The 19,666-nt window shown below is 41.6% G+C and overlaps 1 protein-coding gene across 1 annotated transcript; it reads left to right on the forward strand.

Annotated features, from left to right (window-relative positions):
* The first annotated feature begins 710 nt into the window (after positions 1–710).
* On the forward strand, positions 711–14,763 carry LOC140105968 (C-type lectin domain family 12 member A-like). The gene is made up of 6 exons (XM_072130095.1): positions 711–849; positions 1,839–1,952; positions 3,170–3,283; positions 6,712–6,860; positions 8,323–8,429; positions 14,030–14,763. Exons 1-6 carry the CDS (start codon positions 762–764, stop codon positions 14,157–14,159), a joined length of 702 nt encoding a protein of 233 aa, XP_071986196.1. The 5' UTR covers positions 711–761; the 3' UTR covers positions 14,160–14,763.
* Positions 14,764–19,666: the final 4,903 nt, after the last annotated feature.

Consider the following 19,666-nt stretch of genomic DNA (forward strand, 5'->3'; position numbering starts at 1 on the left):
ATTGGCTCTGTTTCTGGCCGCCAAAAAGCAAAACGGCGGGAGCTGCCATTTTCTCGAGCGGGCGAAGTATTCGTCCGAGTAACGAGCAGTTTCGAGTACCCTAATGCTCGACCGAGCATCAAGCTCGGACGAGCATGTTCGCTCATCTCTAAAAGAGGGTCCATATCATGCCAGTCATGATTTGACGGCTGGATGTTGCACAATGCGCTGAACATATTAATGGCCTACCTGCTGTAAACTTGGAATATTGTGCTAGAAACTTGGCGCAGGTATATAGCATGTATGACGGGCAGGGGCATCCCATTCCCTGTAAGGCCCTCAAACATGAGGGTGAAGTAGGGGGGAAGGTTGCACCAGGAATTGTGACTTTTTCATGCCTTTTATACCAGATAACTGACGTACCAGGCATGATAAATGCCCCCTTTGTCTCAATAGGCAATGTGTTAAGGGGTTTCAGAGTAATTTAGGATCCAGGTCACAGACATGACAACCATAACACTAATGATTGTTGCAAATCAATTCTTCAGAAAAATTCTCAGGCCGAACTAATTGACATTTTCTGTAATAAAATCTTTGTTACTATCATCAGTAACTTCTCTTTATCAGCAAAAAAAAAACATCTTACCATAAGACACATCTGAATGTGTCATCAGGAAGTTTAACTGCAATACAAGATATTTATATCGTTGGGACATAATGTACCCATAATGCTTGTCTCAAACAACTCCACTATCAGGTTGACATTTTAGTTCCTTCTCACAATGGGTGAAGAGGTAACATATGCTGACCTCAGGTTTCATGATTCGGGCCATGTGTCTACTAACAATACGGTGGAAAAAAATCCAGAAGGTAAGTGCCCCAATTTATTTGTGATTCATATGTACATTAAATAGATATAGTATTATGTAATATTGATCATGCATGTATAGTATTAAGTTAGATTCCACTCAATACTGTTCATTATGGGTTATTCTCATTTCAACAGTGGAGAATAATAGCATTCAACTACTAATTTCATGATATACTTAGTACACCCACCCCTGAGCTCACTTACCTGAAATTATTTGTGATGTCATAGAGGCTACCGGCTGACATCCTTGGTATGTGACATCAGATAACTCAATAGAAACACAGAGGGGGAGGGGGAGGGGGAGGGGGGTGTCATACTTGGTTTCTTGCTGAAACATTTTTAGGAATTCTCAATATATTACTCGACTTGAACATGAACCCTCTTGGGTTATTTCCTAAATACAGGAGGTCACTATGGCGTTTTTGGCTTAAACAGTTGTGATGTCATAGTAGACTGAACCCTACCAATATTGGAGCAATATTTATCAGGGCTTGTGCTCCAGTCTTCTGCTTCTTGGGGGTGGCGAGGAATTGCGATTATTTCCCACTTCACGTTAATAAGGGGGCATGGATGATGGCAGAGTGGCCCAGCGCACCTGCACACTCACTATTACCTCCAAATGTTAAGGCTTGTACCTGGTGTAGAATTGTACATGCGCAAAGCCTTCTGCTGGATATTTAAGAAGCCGAGTACTACTTATCTATTCGCCGTGGTGGAGGTGGGGCTTACATCATACGCCTCTGCACCAAACACCAGGGTATAATAAATGTCCCCCTAATATTGTTGTTTTTTTTTCATTTGCATTTTGAAGCCTCTGTGACCCCCATAGCAATGTCCAGCTTCTTTTCCCTATGATAATAACTTTTCACATACTGTCAGAGTGTTACAAAGGGTAAAAAAAAGTTCATTTTGAAGTCGTGGGCATATGACATGGAACTGCTGTGCATAACTCACCTTGACTCATTTCCTCTTTTTCACTTCCTTGCAGTTGCTTCTTCAGAACAAAGTCATCATCACTGCAGATGTCTTAAGAAAATCCACGTAATAATAGGGATACTGATCTGCGCTCTTCTTCTTGCATTGTTAGCAATGACTATTTTATGTAAGTCCTAGTAAATGTCAATGTGTTAAGGCATCTGCAGACACCAAGTATTTGGTTATGATGCATCCCATGTAATTACAGGGCCTCAGAGACAAGGGGGGAAAACACAGTGGTGAGATTCAGGTTCAATTGGGCTGGTTGTTAAAATAGCAGCCACTTTGGGGAACCACAGAGCTACAGGATAAAGCTCTCCATCCTTCCTTTCAGCTTGGTCCCCTCCTCTTTTGACTCAACTTTTCAGCTAATATTGAAAAAAGTATTTGTGACAGGTTCCCTTTAAGACATAACGTTGTTTGGGACCTCAGAATGCTGAGAGGTTGTGGCAGTGAGTGGCACGGGGCAGGGCAAGGATGCTCAGGCCCACTAAATTTAAAATAGTCTGTAATAGGTAATAATAAGGTCCTGGCATAAATGTCGTAGCGGGGTACCTCTTAGGTCGGAAGTAAGGATGAGTGAGATTCCAAGGTGTCCCTTGGTCAATCACAGCCATGGGTCACGTAGAATTCACCAGAGCCCTGGACAGAACTTAAAGTTGGGTCCATTTATCTCTAGACAGATGGTTTTAGTAACTCCAGTATGTTGTGCACTTAAAACTGGCACACAATGCGCCAGTGTTAATACATTTTATTATGTCTAAGGCAAACATGTAAATTATTACAAAACTGGTCTTATTTGACACAAAGAGTAAAGGGGAATAAAATTGCTGCTCCCAAAAATTAATTAGATGGTTATTTTCAAATATATGAAGGGGGCAAATCATTGGACAAAGAGAAGCATGGTGGTATTTTCAATTAATTTTTTTGTTGTGACCTAGGCTTTGGGAGGTGTTGTGAACAGTAATAACATAAGAGTAGACACACATGATAATAGGGCTTTGGACAGACACATAATCAGCAGAGAGGATGCTCCGACAGTGCCACAGCTGACTATGGGCGGTCTCTTGTACTATAAAATAGTCCCATTTACTAATAGTCCAGGAGTAATGAATCTGTCACCTTTAGTGTAGGTAGGAGACTCTATTAGTGGTCTTCAGGGCTGTCACCCAACAATTTCCTTGTTAAAATACAAGTACAGTAAACATACCATATTACACTGATGCTTTATTTGAAATAATTTGCATATATCTTTACATACTGTGAATTTGTCATACATTTGCAAGCTTCTTATGTTGTTGGAAATTTTAAATATAGCGGCAGAATGTAAAACCATTTTTTTAGTATTACAGGCAACGAGAACGCAAAATGATTACCGTGGGAGAATCCAAAGTATCTCTCAAACACTGGCAAATGTGAGGAATGACCTGTGCATGACAAGTGAGGGGCAACAGAATGGTAAAGTGCGATCCTTCTGTAGATGATCCTTCATAGATTTTACTACAACATTTGCAATGCAACGTTTGTATAGATCTTAGGCCCCTTCCACACTAGCGAGTGTGATGCGATGAACTCGCATCACACTCGCAACGCAAGCTGCCGGGAACGCACGGCCCGAACGCTGCACCGCGGGAGTGAACTCAGCATGTCAGTTCACTCCCGCGGTGCAGCGTTCGGGCCGTGCGTTCCCGGCAGCTTGCGTTGCGAGTGTGATGCGAGTTCATCGCATCACACTCGCTAGTGTGGAAGGGGCCTTAGGGTTTTATTTCTTGGCATAATTGAGACTTTTGGTTGGTCTTTTTTGTGCCTTATGCAACTTCACGTCTTTTCTCTTGTGATACATGTTTAGTTTTTCCTGTCCTGGCAGATGCAACTTTTGGTGTTTTTTTGTGACTTTTTGTTGCAAATGTTTCAAATCCACATGGACAAAAACCATGTGGGGGGGGGGTATACACGGGAGTACATTTTAAATTCTAGCATGCGTTTGGTTGGTTTGAAAGCATTTTTCTTCATTGCTGGAAGTGTAGGCACCTGTGTTATTATTTTCACAGCTGCTTACGCTTTCAGCAACAAAGAAAAAAAGCTTTCAAACCAAACGCAAGGTAACATGTAAAATGCATGTGTTTCTGCAATGCGTTTAAAATCGCATCGCAAACGCCACATATGACAGTACTCGAAAATTTACTAAACCTGGAAATGACAACTTACATTAACACATGTGATCGGATCACAAAACAAATTATTTTAGCAGTAACCAATACATTTAAATAAACTGTAAACGCAAAAATATTTATATTCAAAAAAGAAACCAAACTTCTAGCGCCCAGCAGGTTTAAAGGGCTTTTCCCACAAACTTGCTCAGTGATGAGATCACGAGAAAGAGGAGTCCGATGGCAACCCGGTTACCTCAGTCTGCCACACCTGAACGTTCTGCTCCATTCATCTCTATAGAGCTGGCTGAAATTGCCGTGCGCATATGAGCTCCATAGAGATAAATGGAGCAGATCAGTCGGCCGTTAGCTCCATTAATCTGTGGGAGCAATGAGGGGTCCAAATGAGGTACCTGGGACCCCTCGTTCTCGTGTTATATGGGGTCTCATCACTGAGACCCCCAATGATCCTGTGGATAGGATCTAACTTGGTTCATGTGAAAACCCCTTTAAGTTAAAAATTTGAAACATTTAATGCATGTGAACTAATTACAATTTACATGTTAAAACAGAGTCCAAGGGGAAAAAACATATTATATCCAGCCATAGTCATAATGCTCTTGTGTGGGGAATAGCTGTGCAGCTGTACTTCAAGAGTGGGCACAATCCTTCCTTTGTGCCTGCCCTGCACCAGGTGCAGATTTGCGACTGAAAAGTCTCAAATATAGAGAAAAAATTATACATAAAGCAAATCTCGCACAGAACTTCAGGAAAATCAAGCAAAAGTTGCATAGATCTGAAAAATCAGAAAAATCTCAAAATTAAAGAAAAAAAAATGCAGAAATAAAGATACATGTCCCCCACTGTCTTATATATATGTTGGGACTTGTGTATCTGAAATATATCCTATTTACTGGATACTCTATTTGGGTTAAGACGGACCCCCCGTTTCTGCAATCTGCGGTTGTTTCAGCACTGAGACCCAAATGAACAACAAGTTAGGCCCTGTCCCTTTTCTTTGTGGGAAAACCCCTTTAATGTCCGACTTTTAAGAAGCCTAGTGAAATGTTGTTGGATAGGAGCCAAATTAGTACCGTATATTCCGGCGTATAAAATAACCTGGTGTATAAGACGACCCCCCTACTTTCCTGTTTAAAATATAGAGTTTAAGATATATTCGCCGTATAAGACTACCCCTTTTCCAACGCATACAAAACACCGGTAAAAATTTTAAAAAAAACTGATTTGAATTTAACATGGTCCTTTTTTTAATGTAAATTCTTATGACATGCAGGTATATAGCAGGAAAACTGTCGCTCATAAACATAAGGCATACAACAACAACATTACCATTACAGCACAGCCCCCAGTAGTATACAGCACAGCCCCCAGTAGTATACAGCACAGCCCCCAGTAGTATACAGCACAGCCCCCAGTAGTATACAGCACAGCCCCCAGTAGTATACAGCACTGCCCCCAGTAGTATACAGCACTGCCCCCAGTAGTATACAGCACTGCCCCCAGTAGTATACAGCACTGCCCCCAGTAGTATACAGCACAGCCCCCAGTAGTATACAGCACAGCCCAGCCCAGCATTAAAAAAAAAAAAAAAAACTTATATACTCACCCTCCGGTGGCCCCGATGTGCTGCGCTGCTCCCCCGATGTCCGCGCGGCTCGTCTTCAGTGTTCCGCGCCGTCTTCTTTCTTCTGCTGGGCGCCGCCATTGATCTTAGTATGACGCGCCGCTGCTGGAAAAAACATGGCGGCGCCCAGCAGAAGAAAGAAGACGGCGTGGAAGACTGAAGACGAGCCGCGCGGACAACGGAGCCAATGGAGGGTGAGTATGCGCCCCGATGTCTTTTTGAGGCTGCCGGCAGCTTTTTGAGGCTGCCGGCAGCCATCGCTGGGCAAACACCGATCGCGGGTGTTACCGGTAAGCCTTTGCTGCAATATGCAGCAAAGACTTACCAGCTATGGAGAGGGCTCAGCCCGTGAGCCCTCTCCATGCACCGGGACCCGACCGCCGCCGTATAAGACGACCCCAGAGAAGACAGAAGATTTTTCTGTCTTCAAAAGTCGTCTTATACGCCGGAATATACGGTAAGTCTTTTCCAAAAATATTAGACTCCCAACTGTAGACTGTGTTGTTTCACACCTTGGAAAAAAAATATTTTCATATTCTGCACAGTGTACAGGCTACCTGGTGTGGCACCTCCACGCTCAGTTAACCTCTTGCGATCCGCAACCAAGCAATCTTTAGTCTGCGTTGAAGCCAGAGATCTGCGCTTGCACAATAGCTTCGACTTTGGAGTCGAAAACGTGCCGCCACTGGCCAGTGTTGTGCGCATGCAAAGAATCTGGCTTCACAGACGAGTGCACGGAGCTACGAGGAGCTGCATGCTGGAGATGGCTTAGTAGGGGCAATGCAAGAGTCTACTGGGGCATGGAATAGTTGCACTGTGTAGGCTCAGCTCCGGCTACTCCACGCTCCAGTAGCCTCTTTAGTAAATTTGCATATTGGCACAATTAAAAATGATAACAGATACGGGGTACTAAAGGATTAGCCCTAAAAAGGGCCATCCTACTATTGATCAGATGCACCTGTTAATGGATCTACCTCAATAGGTAGATCCGTGATGTTAGGTTTCCTTTAAATGTATTTTAAACTATAAAAGTATGTGACAATTTTTTTTTTTAAATTTGAGTCAGTTTACTTTCAGTCTTTTTGGTTTAGAACCCTGTCTACTTTGTCCAATGAACTGGATTCTTCTAAAGAAGAAATGTTACTATATGCCGGATAAAATGCTATCATGGCAGGAATCACAGAAGTTTTGCTCAGCTCAAAATTCCAGTCTTGCAATGCTAAAAACAGGAGAGGAAGTGGTAAGAAGATAAAATAAAGGGCAAAAAGATTCCCCTGCTGAGTACTTAGGATTTTTGTATTGACAAATTGGTGCACATTTACTTAGAACAGTGCAAACTGCATGATAACCACTCTCCCCTTCCACCCCCCTAACCGATAAACACACAAGACTCAATTTTTGATGGAAGAAAAGGCCCCAACAGCCTCCATTTATTAAATAACCAGAAAACAGAGAGGTACTCGAAGGCATGTTAAACCATCCCTCTTACATTCCTACATTCAATCCAACTCCAGTCTCCACTTGCCCACCAGACCTGTGGGTACCCCCTTTAGAGACTTAAATCCCATCCTGGGGTCCTTGCCCATAGGAATTCTCCCAACAGGTTGGGTCCTCCCCCAGCCTAAGTGTAACTATTATCCTAAAAACTGGACATTCCTTTACCAAGTTCAGTTCTTCGGTTCTACCGTGCCTTCGAGAGCCCCTTGTAGCACCACTACTGCAACAAAGCATAAAATTGTATATTACAGAAAACATATGGATTACATACAGTAAACACAGGAAACAATCACGAAATTCATAAGTTCCCCATATATAGACCCCCTTTTACTTTTTTTTTTTAGTTTATTATTTTTATTTATTTATTTTTGTATACATACCCACCCCTTTATCAAAGAACATAATTAGGGTGTATAGGCTGGCAAATCTTTCTTCAACCCTGGTCCCCAGCAAGTGGTGAGTCCCTTATTTGCATACCCCTCATCAAACTGCTGTCCCTGCACGTACACCGTACAAAAAAACCTCCCTTCTGAACGTTAACCCCTGAATCTTCAGCTTGTTTAAAGCCCCAGTTATGTGCCTGCTCCGTTAAACTGTGTTACCCCCACTGCGCTTACCTTCACCAAGTATAGGATGGTGTAGGTAAGTCCTGGTGGACGTCGGAGGAACTGCCTTAGTGAATCGCCGGAAGACCCTAATCCACCGCACAGAACGCGCCGCTGGATCGTGAATGGGCCGGGTAAGTAAATCTGCTCCATTATTCCTCATATGCATATACTTCCACAGGCAAAGGCCACATCCAAAGGCCATCAAAGTTCTGAATCTAGAGGCCCCCTTTAATTCAGCCATTAATGGCCTTCCATAAAATGCATCCTCTCTACATCTGAGGGTGCGTTCACATGTTGCAGGTAAAACTGCATCGCAATCCGCTTTGAGGTGGTTTTAGGTGCAGTTTTGTCAATTGAACAGGTGAAAGACATGAAGTGAACGAGTGAATTTGATTTTGAAGGGGAAAGCTGCTCCACAAATGTCATTCACCCGTTCAGTTCATGTCTTTCACCTGCTCAATTGACAAAACTGCACCTAAAACCACCTCAAAGCTGATTGCGATGCAGTTTTAACTGCAACGTGTGACCGCACCCTGAGCGCTTTTTTTATAATATTAACAAGGTTGATATTATACTTAAAACTTTTTGTTATTTTAGGAATTAATAGATTACAATTTCCGGCGGTGGACTACATCCAGTTTATGGATAGGACTTTCTTGTTCTTTAAAGTCGAATGGAAGATGGCTTGATAACACACTATATTAGTAAGTTAATTTATTCCCATCCGGGGAAATAGTTTATAGCTACTGTAATTAGGTGCCAAAGTGTGCAAATTGAAATTATGTCAAGAAGCCAATCAATAAGTGGTAGAAAATATGCTTAACGAGGACTTGTCAGGGACATGTGGTTTAGTGTTCCAAACTGACAGGTCCTCTTTAAACACATTTACCTCGATCCAGTACTTACCTTGATCCAGCGCTGCCTGCCCAGTCCCACAGTGAGGCTGGCATACTACATTCCGGCTTCACTGTGCATGAGCCATAGTTATGGCACTTACGCAAATGAAGGCGAGTTGTAGTATAAAGGTTTTTTTTATAGCGGCCATGGAGGGACTTGGTAAAGGGCGATTTGAGACACTAAATCACATGTCCCTGACAAGTCCTTGTTAAGCATATTTTTTCCATAAATACCTGTGGGTGATTTAGTGTCCAAAATCGCCATGACAGATCCTCTTTAAAGGGGTTGCAGGGGGTAGGAGGGGAGCTTGTGATCACAGATCATTAGAACAGGAGTTGTAATGTACTTTCAAATGGGATCCTGACTGGTTGTGACTCTTTAATCATCCAGCCATGATATATATATATATATATATATATATATATATATAACACATAGGCACATTAACTAAGAACAGTGCAGTCTGTACTGGCTCACGTTCTTCATTAATCTGGCACCCCCTGCACTGCCCCGACAGAGTGCAACACTTTTATTTTTGGTGCCCCTTTAACATGGGGCGTGCAACACACTTATGTCAGGTTTGGCATGTTAAAGGACACCCAGTGGCGTAACTACAGCTGTATATGCTGTATGTGTGTCTGTATCTGTGTGTAAGTGATGTATGGTGTGTATATACTGTATGTGTATCTGTATCTGTGTGTGTAAGTGATGTATGGTGTGTATATACTGTATGTGTGTCTGTATCTGTGTGTGTAAGTGATGTATGGTGTGTATATACTGTATGTGTGTCTGTATCTGTGTGTGTAAGTGATGTATGGTGTGTGTATATACTGTATGTGTGTCTGTATCTGTGTGTGTAAGTGATGTATGGTGTGTATATACTGTATGTGTGTCTGTATCTGTGTGTGTAAGTGATGTATGGTGTGTATATACTGTATGTGTGTCTGTATCTGTGTGTGTAAGTGATGTATGATGTGTATATACTGTATGTGTGTCTGTATCTGTGTGTGTAAGTGATGTATGATGTGTATATACTGTATGTGTGTCTGTATCTGTGTGTGTAAGTGATGTATGATGTGTATATACTGTATGTGTGTCTGTATCTGTGTGTAAGTGATGTATGATGTGTATATACTGTATGTGTGTCTGTATCTGTGTGTAAGTGATGTATGATGTGTATATACTGTATGTGTGTCTGTATCTGTGTGTAAGTGATGTATGATGTGTATATACTGTATGTGTGTCTGTATCTGTGTGTAAGTGATGTATGATGTGTATATACTGTATGTGTGTCTGTATCTGTGTGTAAATGATGTATGATGTGTATATACTGTATGTGTGTCTGTATCTGTGTGTAAATGATGTATGATGTGTATATGCTGTATGTCTGTCTGTATATGCTGTATATGTGTGTGTATATGATGTTTATATACTATATGCATGATTTCTATGCTACATATATGTTTATGCAGCATGTGTGTATATGGTGTTTATACTGTATGTATGTGTATATATAGGGTTTGTATATATTTTATGTATAAGTATATTATGTACATAAATTCTATATGGGGTAGATTTATCACAGCTTCTATGCCAATTGGCGTAGAAGCAGTGACATAATTGTGAATTCTTGCACAAAGCAAGAATTTGCAATTAAAATCATGAATATGCCAACTGGCGCCAAATATGTATATATATTTTTTAAGGAGAAGGGGGCCCCAAGCAGAAATCTGCTGTGGGGCCCAACCTCTCCTAGTTACGCCACTGAGGACACCTGTCATCAGGCCTCTATCACTATTCCTGTCACCACTACCTTTTGGAGCAGCTCACAAGGATCCATCCCAGCCTTTATCTGGTCAATTCATACATTAATCATTATAAAATCTTTTTTTCATCTTTAATCATCTTTTCTTTATTATGAGACTGGTCACATCGGCAGAGGCAGTGATATCACCACTGTTCCCCCTCCCCTCTCCTCTCCCTGCTCATGTCTGTGTGTAATGTATTGTAAAGCATTGCTAGTGTTTGTGCTTTATCCAGGGGCAGACTGGCTATATGAAAAATCCCGGATGGGCCGATCAGTCTGGGGCCAGTGTGGGGCTAGAGGGGACGGTCTGTAAAAAACAAACAAACCATGAACTCACCTTTCCGACGTTCCCCCAAAGCTCCACTACTTTATCCACTCCATCCAGCAGTGACAGCTCCGTGCTGGGCTGGCTGTATACAGTGGGGGCTGGCTGTATACTGTGGGGGCTGGCTGTATACTGTGGGGGGATGGCTATATACTGGGTGGGCTGGCTGTATACTGGGAGAGATGGCTATATATTGGGGGGTGGGCTGTATACTGGGAGGATGGTTGGCTATATACAGGATGGGTTGGCTATATACAGGGTGGGCTGGCTATTTACAGGGTTGGCTGGCTGTATACTGGGGGAACTATTCCTGTACATAGGGGGCAGTATTATAGTAGTTATATTCTTGTACATAGGGGGCAGTATTACAGTAGTTATATTCTTGTACATCGGAGCAGTATTATAGTAGTTATATTCTTGTACATTGGGGGCAGTATTATAGTAGTTATATTCTTGTACATCGGAGCAGTATTATAGTAGTTATATTCTTGTACATTGGGGGCAGTATTATAGTAGTTATATTCTTGTACATAATGGTCAGTATTATAGTAGTTATATTCCTGTACATAATGGTCAGTATTATAGTAGTTATATTCTTGTACATAGGGGGCAGTATTATAGTAGTTATATTCTTGTACATAGGGGGCAGTATTATAGTAGTTATATTCTTGTACATAGGGGGCAGTATTATAGTAGTTATATTCTTGTACATAGGGGGCAGTATTATAGTAGTTATATTCTTGTACATAGGGGGCAGTATTATAGTAGTTATATTCTTGTACATAGGGGGCAGTATTATAGTAGTTATATTCCTGTACATAGGGGGCAGTATTATAGTAGTTATATTCCTGTACATAGGGGGCAGTATTATAGTAGTTATATTCTTGTACATAGGAGCAGTATTATAGTAGTTATATTCTTGTACATAGGGGCAGTATTATAGTAGTTATATTCTTGTACATAGGGGGCAGTATTATAGTAGTTATATTCTTGTACATAGGGGGCAGTATTATAGTAGTTACATTCCTGTACATAGGGGGCAGTATTATAGTAGTTATATTATTGTACATAGGAGCAGTATTATAGTAGTTCTATTCTTGTACATAGGGGCAGTATTATAGTAGTTCTATTCTTGTACATAGGGGGCAGTATTATAGTAGTTCTATTCTTGTACATAGGGGGCAGTATTATAGTAGTTCTATTCTTGTACATAGGGGGCAGTATTATAGTAGTTCTATTCTTGTACATAGGGGGCAGTATTATAGTAGTTCTATTCTTGTACATAGGGGGCAGTATTATAGTAGTTCTATTCTTGTACATAGGGGGCAGTATTATAGTAGTTCTATTCTTATACATAGGGGGCAGTATTATAGTAATTGCATTCTTGTACATAGGGGGGCATATTATAGTAGTTATATTCTTGTACATAGGGGGCAGTATTATAGTAGTTTTATTTTGTACATATATTTTTCGTATATATAAGGCAGTATTAAGTTGTGTTCTTTTAAAAAAGAAGCATTATTCCTGTATAAGGGAGGCAGTGTGAGTCTCTTTCTCTGCGCTGTACAAGTTGATTTAGACCATCTATCAACAGTTTGTGTGGAGTTTAGTAGCTCCACCCACATCACATGGTCATGCCTACTTGTTTTGACCCCGCTCACTGAATGGGGCTACTTTTACATATTTTTCCAGGGCCACTTTAAATTCCCAGTCTGCCCCTGGCTTTATCTGCTGACATGTTCTGTCCTCTTAATACACATGAGTGAGACATAGACATCAGCTACACAAGTGCCTGACATGTTCTGCTGTAAAATGGCTGCCTGAAGCTGTTGTATCTCTCCTATACACACACAGACTACAGGGGGTGCCAGCACCAGGAAGCACATGGAGGAGCCATTACATAATTATACCTCACACCATTATGCAGGCTGTCAGTCATGTGTATAGGAATATCTCATACACACAGGCTGCAGGGGGCACCAGCACCAGGAAGCACATGGAGGAGCCATTACACCATTATACCTGACATCATTATGCAGGCTGTCAGTCAAGCACTGGGGGTGTGGCTGTGCCTCCCACTCATGAATAAGCTGGACAGCTGAATATGATAATGACTCATTGGACATTTCACAGATCATTTGAATACAGCTTTAGGACCTTATTGCTTAAGTTTACAGGCATGTAGAGGGACAGTGAAGAGATAGAGGCAATGCTTTCTAATGGCAGTTTATGAAAATATATTTAGTTTAGGGGGTTGATTTGCCTGACGATTTCTCTTTAAATCTGGCGAAGGGTCCGATTGAGGACCGGGAAGCCCCTTCAGTGCAGAAATTTGTGTTGCATGAAGAATACTGCAACCGTGACGTAAAACGGTCACGTGAGATACATATCTGAAGCGGACACTTCTTAAATACATGTGCAAGCAGTTTGCACTAGAAAGAACATGCAAAGTCCGACAGAAAACTGGCGGATAGCCCTTAGTAAATGTGCCCCATAGTATGTAATATTGCACCATATTAAACCATTTCACTTGTGTCTACAAAATAGGTGCTTGACTCAGGTTTGGTTTCTGGTTGCATGTCCACTTTAAGAAGGAGCCTACTATTAGATTTGACAATACAAAACTGCAGACAATTTTAAGTATTGGTCCTGAAAATCTGTGTATCTAGAACGATGTGTTGTATATAGCAAGCAGGAGTGTGAAATATGCATAGATGCTCCAGGATTGTAGTTGGACTTGATGCACTTTAGGAGTATACTCACACTGCTTTGTTCTTAGATCTCTACAGTTAACTGATCCCCTGCCCCTCCCCTCTGCTGTAATATCTAACCAGTAGCCTGCATCAGCTCTTACCAAGAGCATAGGGAAGGAGCTGTGTACACCAGGTCCAGCTGCAATCTTTAAATATAAATCCATTTTCCACATTCCTGCTGCCTCTACCAACACACAAAAAGGTCTAATTACATAGATCTCCATTTCTGCTACTCCTGCCTGTGGCCTTGTATGGTGAGAACAGATGGTAAACTCCCTTTAACACATCAGTTTTTGATGTAATTACTAAAATACAGATGCACTTTTCTTCTTAGCCAGAAATTTATCTGAGATGATTAACGTTTCAAGATAATATTATTTGGTGAATTTCTGTCTTTTAAGGGTTCGCTAACATGTTGCACTATTGTAACACATTTTGAAAGAGTTTCTAGAGGTTTTCACAAAATTAGCACAACTTAAAGGATTATGTTCATTTTTATGATTTCTATTGTTTTTTTTGCAGTCCATATTACGTGTGCAGGGACATGATGTGTGCCGCAGTTTACTACAATTCACTTTTATGGAAAACTTGCAGTTTAACGTTGAAATTCGTCTGTCAAAGATCCCCGGTGAATGTCCCTGAAATTGATTAATTTAGTAGCAAAAGTGAGAATCTTCAAAATCAGTTTGAAAATATCTTTAAAGTACAACTGTAAAGCATAAAAATGTTTGCCTAACCCTGCACTAAGCAAAAATAAGCAATTCTCTATTTTACTATAATTAGCTATCAACAGGTGTTTAGCTGCTAGCAGAGGTTTTACCTCGCCCCCCAGGCTAGTCTTCTTTTGCCATGATTTCTGGTTGCCATGGGGAACTGTGTAGAACAGCTAGAGATGACAGGAGGCTTGTTGAGATGGTCTGTAGGACCTGCAGTAATGTCACAAGCATCACATGCTTTAGGCCGGCAAATTACAAACAAGCTGTCCTGCATTACTTTAAAGTACTTAGTTCGATGCAAATGACCTGTAGTGATGTCACAAGCATGTGCCCACCCACTTCAGACTAAATCTGAATCTAATTTTATATATATCAGATATATCTGAGGGTAGGAAGAAGCCAGCAGCATGGTACATGGTGCTTAAACCATTTTTTGTTACAGTTACGCTTGAAATGTTTTGTAGAAAATGTTGTAAAATGTCTTTATTTGGTATGAGTTATAGATTGTATATATCACTGAAATCATTTCTCTTTATTTAATTTTGTTAATTCAAAATTCCAATAAAAAATGTTTCTTTTTCTAGTTAAATAATTTACTATGACAGATATGCAACTCCATGTAGGTGCCAATGCTGCTATTCTTGACAAATACAGCCAACTTCAACTTGGATCTGATAGCAGTCTACACATGAGCCATCAATGAGATTTTGAGGAGTTATATTCATCAGTTATACACTATCCGATAAATGATCTTGTAGGGTCTCAGCCGTTGTACTGCCTGGAATCAAGAGAATGGGGAATCGCAAGTTCCCCTGATTTGGTTTTGACTACTTGGTCTTGGCCTTCGTGTTATCTGATCCAAATATCTTATTGAAGTCAATGGAGCACAGGACGTGACTGTGTCTTTTGCTCTATTGACTTCTATCGGCTTCTGGATCAGTTTAAAGCATTGACAAGACTGTGTGAGAAAACAAAAAAGAGGTCGGAGAGCATGTTTGACAGTCGAAAGTGGTGTAATTAGAAGAGGCTTATATACACACCATATGCATATATACTTACAGTACTTTATACACTGTAAATAATGGTGCACCTCTTCCATTCTTTAGTGTGGTAGGTCAGATGGCTGGGCCCCCTAACACTGTGGGTCCTGTAGCAGCTGCTGTATTTGCCACCACTGTAGTTATGCCCCTGACAGTCGACTTCTGGAATGATGGTGTATAGAGGTAAAAAATATCAATGACAGAGCCTTAAGGTGGGATACAAAAAGAAGGGGAGAGAGAGTAGAGCACCCACGGTAGAGTATTTAAAGGGCTATTCCCATCTTGTCTTTCACATTTATTGTATATACTCGAGTATAAGCCGACCCGAGTATAAGCCGAGACCCCTAATTTTACCATCAAAAACTGGGAAAACCTATTGACTCGAGTATAAGCCGAGGGAGGGAAATGCATTGGTCACAGTCCCCCCCAGTATGTATACAGCCTGCCCCAGTATGTATACAGCCTGCCCCCAGTAGTATACAGCCTGCCCCCAGTAGTATACAGCCTGCCCCCACTAGTATACAGCCTGCCCCCACTAGTATACAGCCAGTCCCAGTAGTATACAGCACTGCCTCCCAGTAGTATACAGCACTGCCTCCCAGTAGTATACAGCACTGCCTCCCAGTAGTATTCAGCACAGCCCACATTAAAAGAAAATAATAAACTTATATACTCACCCTCCGGTGGCCCCGACCTGCAGCGCTGCTCCCCCGATATCCGTGCGGGTCCTCTTCTGGCTTCCGCGCCCGTCTTCTGTCTTCTCTAACTTCGTGCCGGGCGCCACCATTGTTCTCCCCCGGACGGCGCCTAGTATGACGCGCCGCTGCTGACGTCATACTAGGCGCCACCTGGGAGAAAAACATGGCGGTGCCCAGCACGAAGTTAGAGAAGACAGAAGACGGGCGCGGAAGCCAGAAGAGGACCCGCGCGGATATCGGGGGAGCAGCGCTACAGGTCGGGGCCACCGGAGGGTGAGTATATAAGTTTATTATTTTTTATGACTGTATGACTTATGTATGACTTGTGTATAAGCCGAGGGGACGTTTTTCAGCACATTTTTTGTGCTGAAAAACTCGGCTTATACACGAGTATATACAGTAATTAAATTCATTTGCCATATGTAAACATTTCTTCAATTAAATGTTATTTTAAAAAATGTTCTTTTGTGAAGATAATTTCTTATAAATGTAGTCATGTTGCCTCTTAGAAACGAGATAGCTTCCTCGGATACGACCACCTCACATTTTGGCAGAAATGGCCAGACGTGCAATATTGAGTCCTGTTTGACCACTTGGATTCACCGATCATTACCACAGGACGGCTGTGGGACCTGCATTTCATGTACAAAAACTTTTTGTTTCTTTGTGCAATCCCTCCAGCAGAGGTAGCCGTATCAGGAAATTCAAAATCAGATAGAAGGTTTGTGTTCATGTGAGTATGTGCTATATCTGCCTGAAATAGAAAACCTAAAATTCAATTTTATTGTAAACCTTTAAAATAAGGACCACTCTTCAGCCACTAAATAATTTGTTCAGGCTTTTAGTGTGTATAGAGGATAGTGAGACCCAGGATAATTGAATCCTAAAGGATCCCACTCTCTCCCAATATTATCCCCACACTGAACTAAAGTGCTGATGTGAAAGAAAAGGTTCTAGGCATGGGTGTCGATTAGCGAGGTTTAGGTATAACGAGTTTAGCAAGATCTCGCTCTCATCCAAATCAAGCACACTGCTCTAGAGCACTATTTGAGAAGAATTATCTAGGCTACAATCTTATCCTTTTACGGATCATAGTATTCTACATGCTCTGCCTAATATACCGTAAGCCTGACGTGTTTCTACAACCCCCCCTATATGGGCGCTGTGTCATCAGAGGCATATGGATACATAGAAGGTATATATCATAGCACAGCTGCACATCATATTACAGCACATCCGTGCTGTCGGCACTGTTTGAAGCCGTGCGTGCGCGGGTGCACGCGCGATCTATAAGGAGAAGGCCCCCCCTTCGAAGGCGGGGCGGTCCATAACCAACTATGACAGTCCTCCAATAGGAATCAAGTGGAGGGTTCCAGAAGAAGAGGGCTCGTACCTGGGCAGCCAATCATGCTGTTCCCAGGCTCACCACCATGATACAGCATAAGCTGGGTTACGTATCATCCCCAGTATGCCGGGGATGACCATTACTATCAGTACCATCAGAGACGCATGCCATTTCAGCCCCAGTCGCTATGCTTCATGGCTAGCAATGCACAATATGCTGTCCTGAGGTCCTCTTAATGTAAAAGATGTATTCACCATGGGGTATCGTATTGCGGCAAAACCTGAGAGTATGAAACCAACTAGGGATGAAAGACGGCCAAAGTAAGGGAGATAAATAGGAGTAGCTATGTCAGAGTCAGTTTATGCGGAAGAGTCCATTCTTAAGCCTGTATGGCATGAATTGAATTCACATGGTGTGCATGTCGGTTTAAAGAAAACATGCATAACTAATAGGATCATTCAGACCCCGCTGTTTTTCAGTGGATAGTGTACAGATCCATCTAGCCTCCAGTTGGAGCAAGAGGCGATCTAAGTCCCCACTTCTTAGAATTTAATGCTCAGGGAGTTCCCCTCGTGATTTTCCCATACATGGCAGGCAATGGTAGTCATTCAAGTTCAGTATATCCCTGACATGTTGTCGGATTCGCACATGAAACTCCCTATATGTTTTGCCCACATATTGGGTTCCACACACGCATGTCATCAGGTAGACGACTCCAGTACTCTCACAATTATTAAATTGCAAGTTTTTAAAGAGCCAACGAGTCACCGAGCTTGTCACAGATTTACCTGGTATGATGAATTTACATGCCTTACAGGAGCCACATCTGTACTTACCCAGAGGGGGCTGCGTGAGCCAGGTTTCCTGTACAGCTGGTATAAGATGGCTATGAACCAGCTTGTCCAGTATATTTTGACCCCTCCTGTATGTAATCTGTGGATAGTCACCAATCTGGCCAACCACATCAGGATCCAGTTTTAGAATTCTCCAATGAGCCGCCAGAATATCCCTTACCTGTTTGGCTATGATTCGTGTTTGGGTATCTGACTCTCTTTTAGTTTTGGGGGACAAGAGTGCATCCCTATTGCTTTCAATTGCACAGTGGTGCGCTTCTTTTAAGACGCCATAAGGATACACTCTCTTATGGAACCTTGATCTCAAATCAGCTGCTGCTGACAAATATTCTGCCATATCTGAGCACGGAGATACTGCCTTTTGGGTATTCCTTTCTTCAATGGCTTTGGGTGCCAGCTATTCCAAACAAGTAGCGAGATGGTGGATGTTGTTTTTCTAAAAACCTTCATGGTTAATCTTCCTGATGTAGATTTACTGATTGATAGATCCAAGAAGGATATTATCTCCTGATGGATCTCGGAGGTGGCCGTATCCAAGGTCACAGTCTTGTTTGTAAGGGACCATATCACTACATTTATGAGAAATTATCTTCACATAGCAAATTTTTTTTTAATATAATCTAATTGAAGAAATGTTTAAATGAATGTGAATGCCCAGACGAGAATACCCCTTAAAGGACTGCATGTTGCATGTTTAATGTATGTTCTGCATAGGTGTGGAACCGTATAGTGCAACAACTAATGCTGCCTACAACCATGCTTAGGATTCATTCTGGTATCATTTTCCCTATGGCAATCGATCATCATGCTGGAGAATAAAAGTCATTCCTTCAACAGGCGTATGTTTACGCTCCCTTAATGGTTTTAAATACTTGACAAATATTTATTCAAATGTATACTATGTATAAATATACACATTTTTGCATTCTCAAGGCAGAAAAGGCAAATAAGCTGGAGCCGAAGTTTTACAAGTCAAATTATAAAAGGATTGCTCTTAGCTCTCATTATAACCGGCTCATACTATATAAATAGTAAATGCTGACTATATGCAAGAAAAAGGAGAACTTCGGTGCTTCCCACTTCCCTTGTTTCGAGTTTATGTTTCAGAAATGCACTACATAACCAAATCCCTGAACGGGACAAAAGTTGACCCTTTGATTGTAGACACTGGATGCATAGGGCGCACATACAACAATTAAATTTCCAAAAAGTCGCCCAGCAGCCACAAGGCCCTTTTTAATCCACCAGGGCAAGAGTAAATGTGTTAAAAGATAACTTTTATTTAGTCTGCTTTTAAGAACAGTAGGATGTGTGTTAAAAACACAAATAGACAGTATCTACACTAACAGTACTCAGGGATACAGGGCTTCTACCCTTGATGTTACATAGTAACACGTACAGGAGGGTTTGATCAGTTCCCCCGTAAAATAGACAAACATATATTGTACAAGGAGCAGTTTTGTGGGAAGAAGCAACCCTGTCTGTCCCTATAGTGTAAGCCTATAC

The sequence above is a fragment of the Engystomops pustulosus genome, chromosome 11 (assembly GCF_040894005.1).
Source record: "Engystomops pustulosus chromosome 11, aEngPut4.maternal, whole genome shotgun sequence".
Classification (NCBI taxonomy): domain Eukaryota; kingdom Metazoa; phylum Chordata; class Amphibia; order Anura; family Leptodactylidae; genus Engystomops; species Engystomops pustulosus.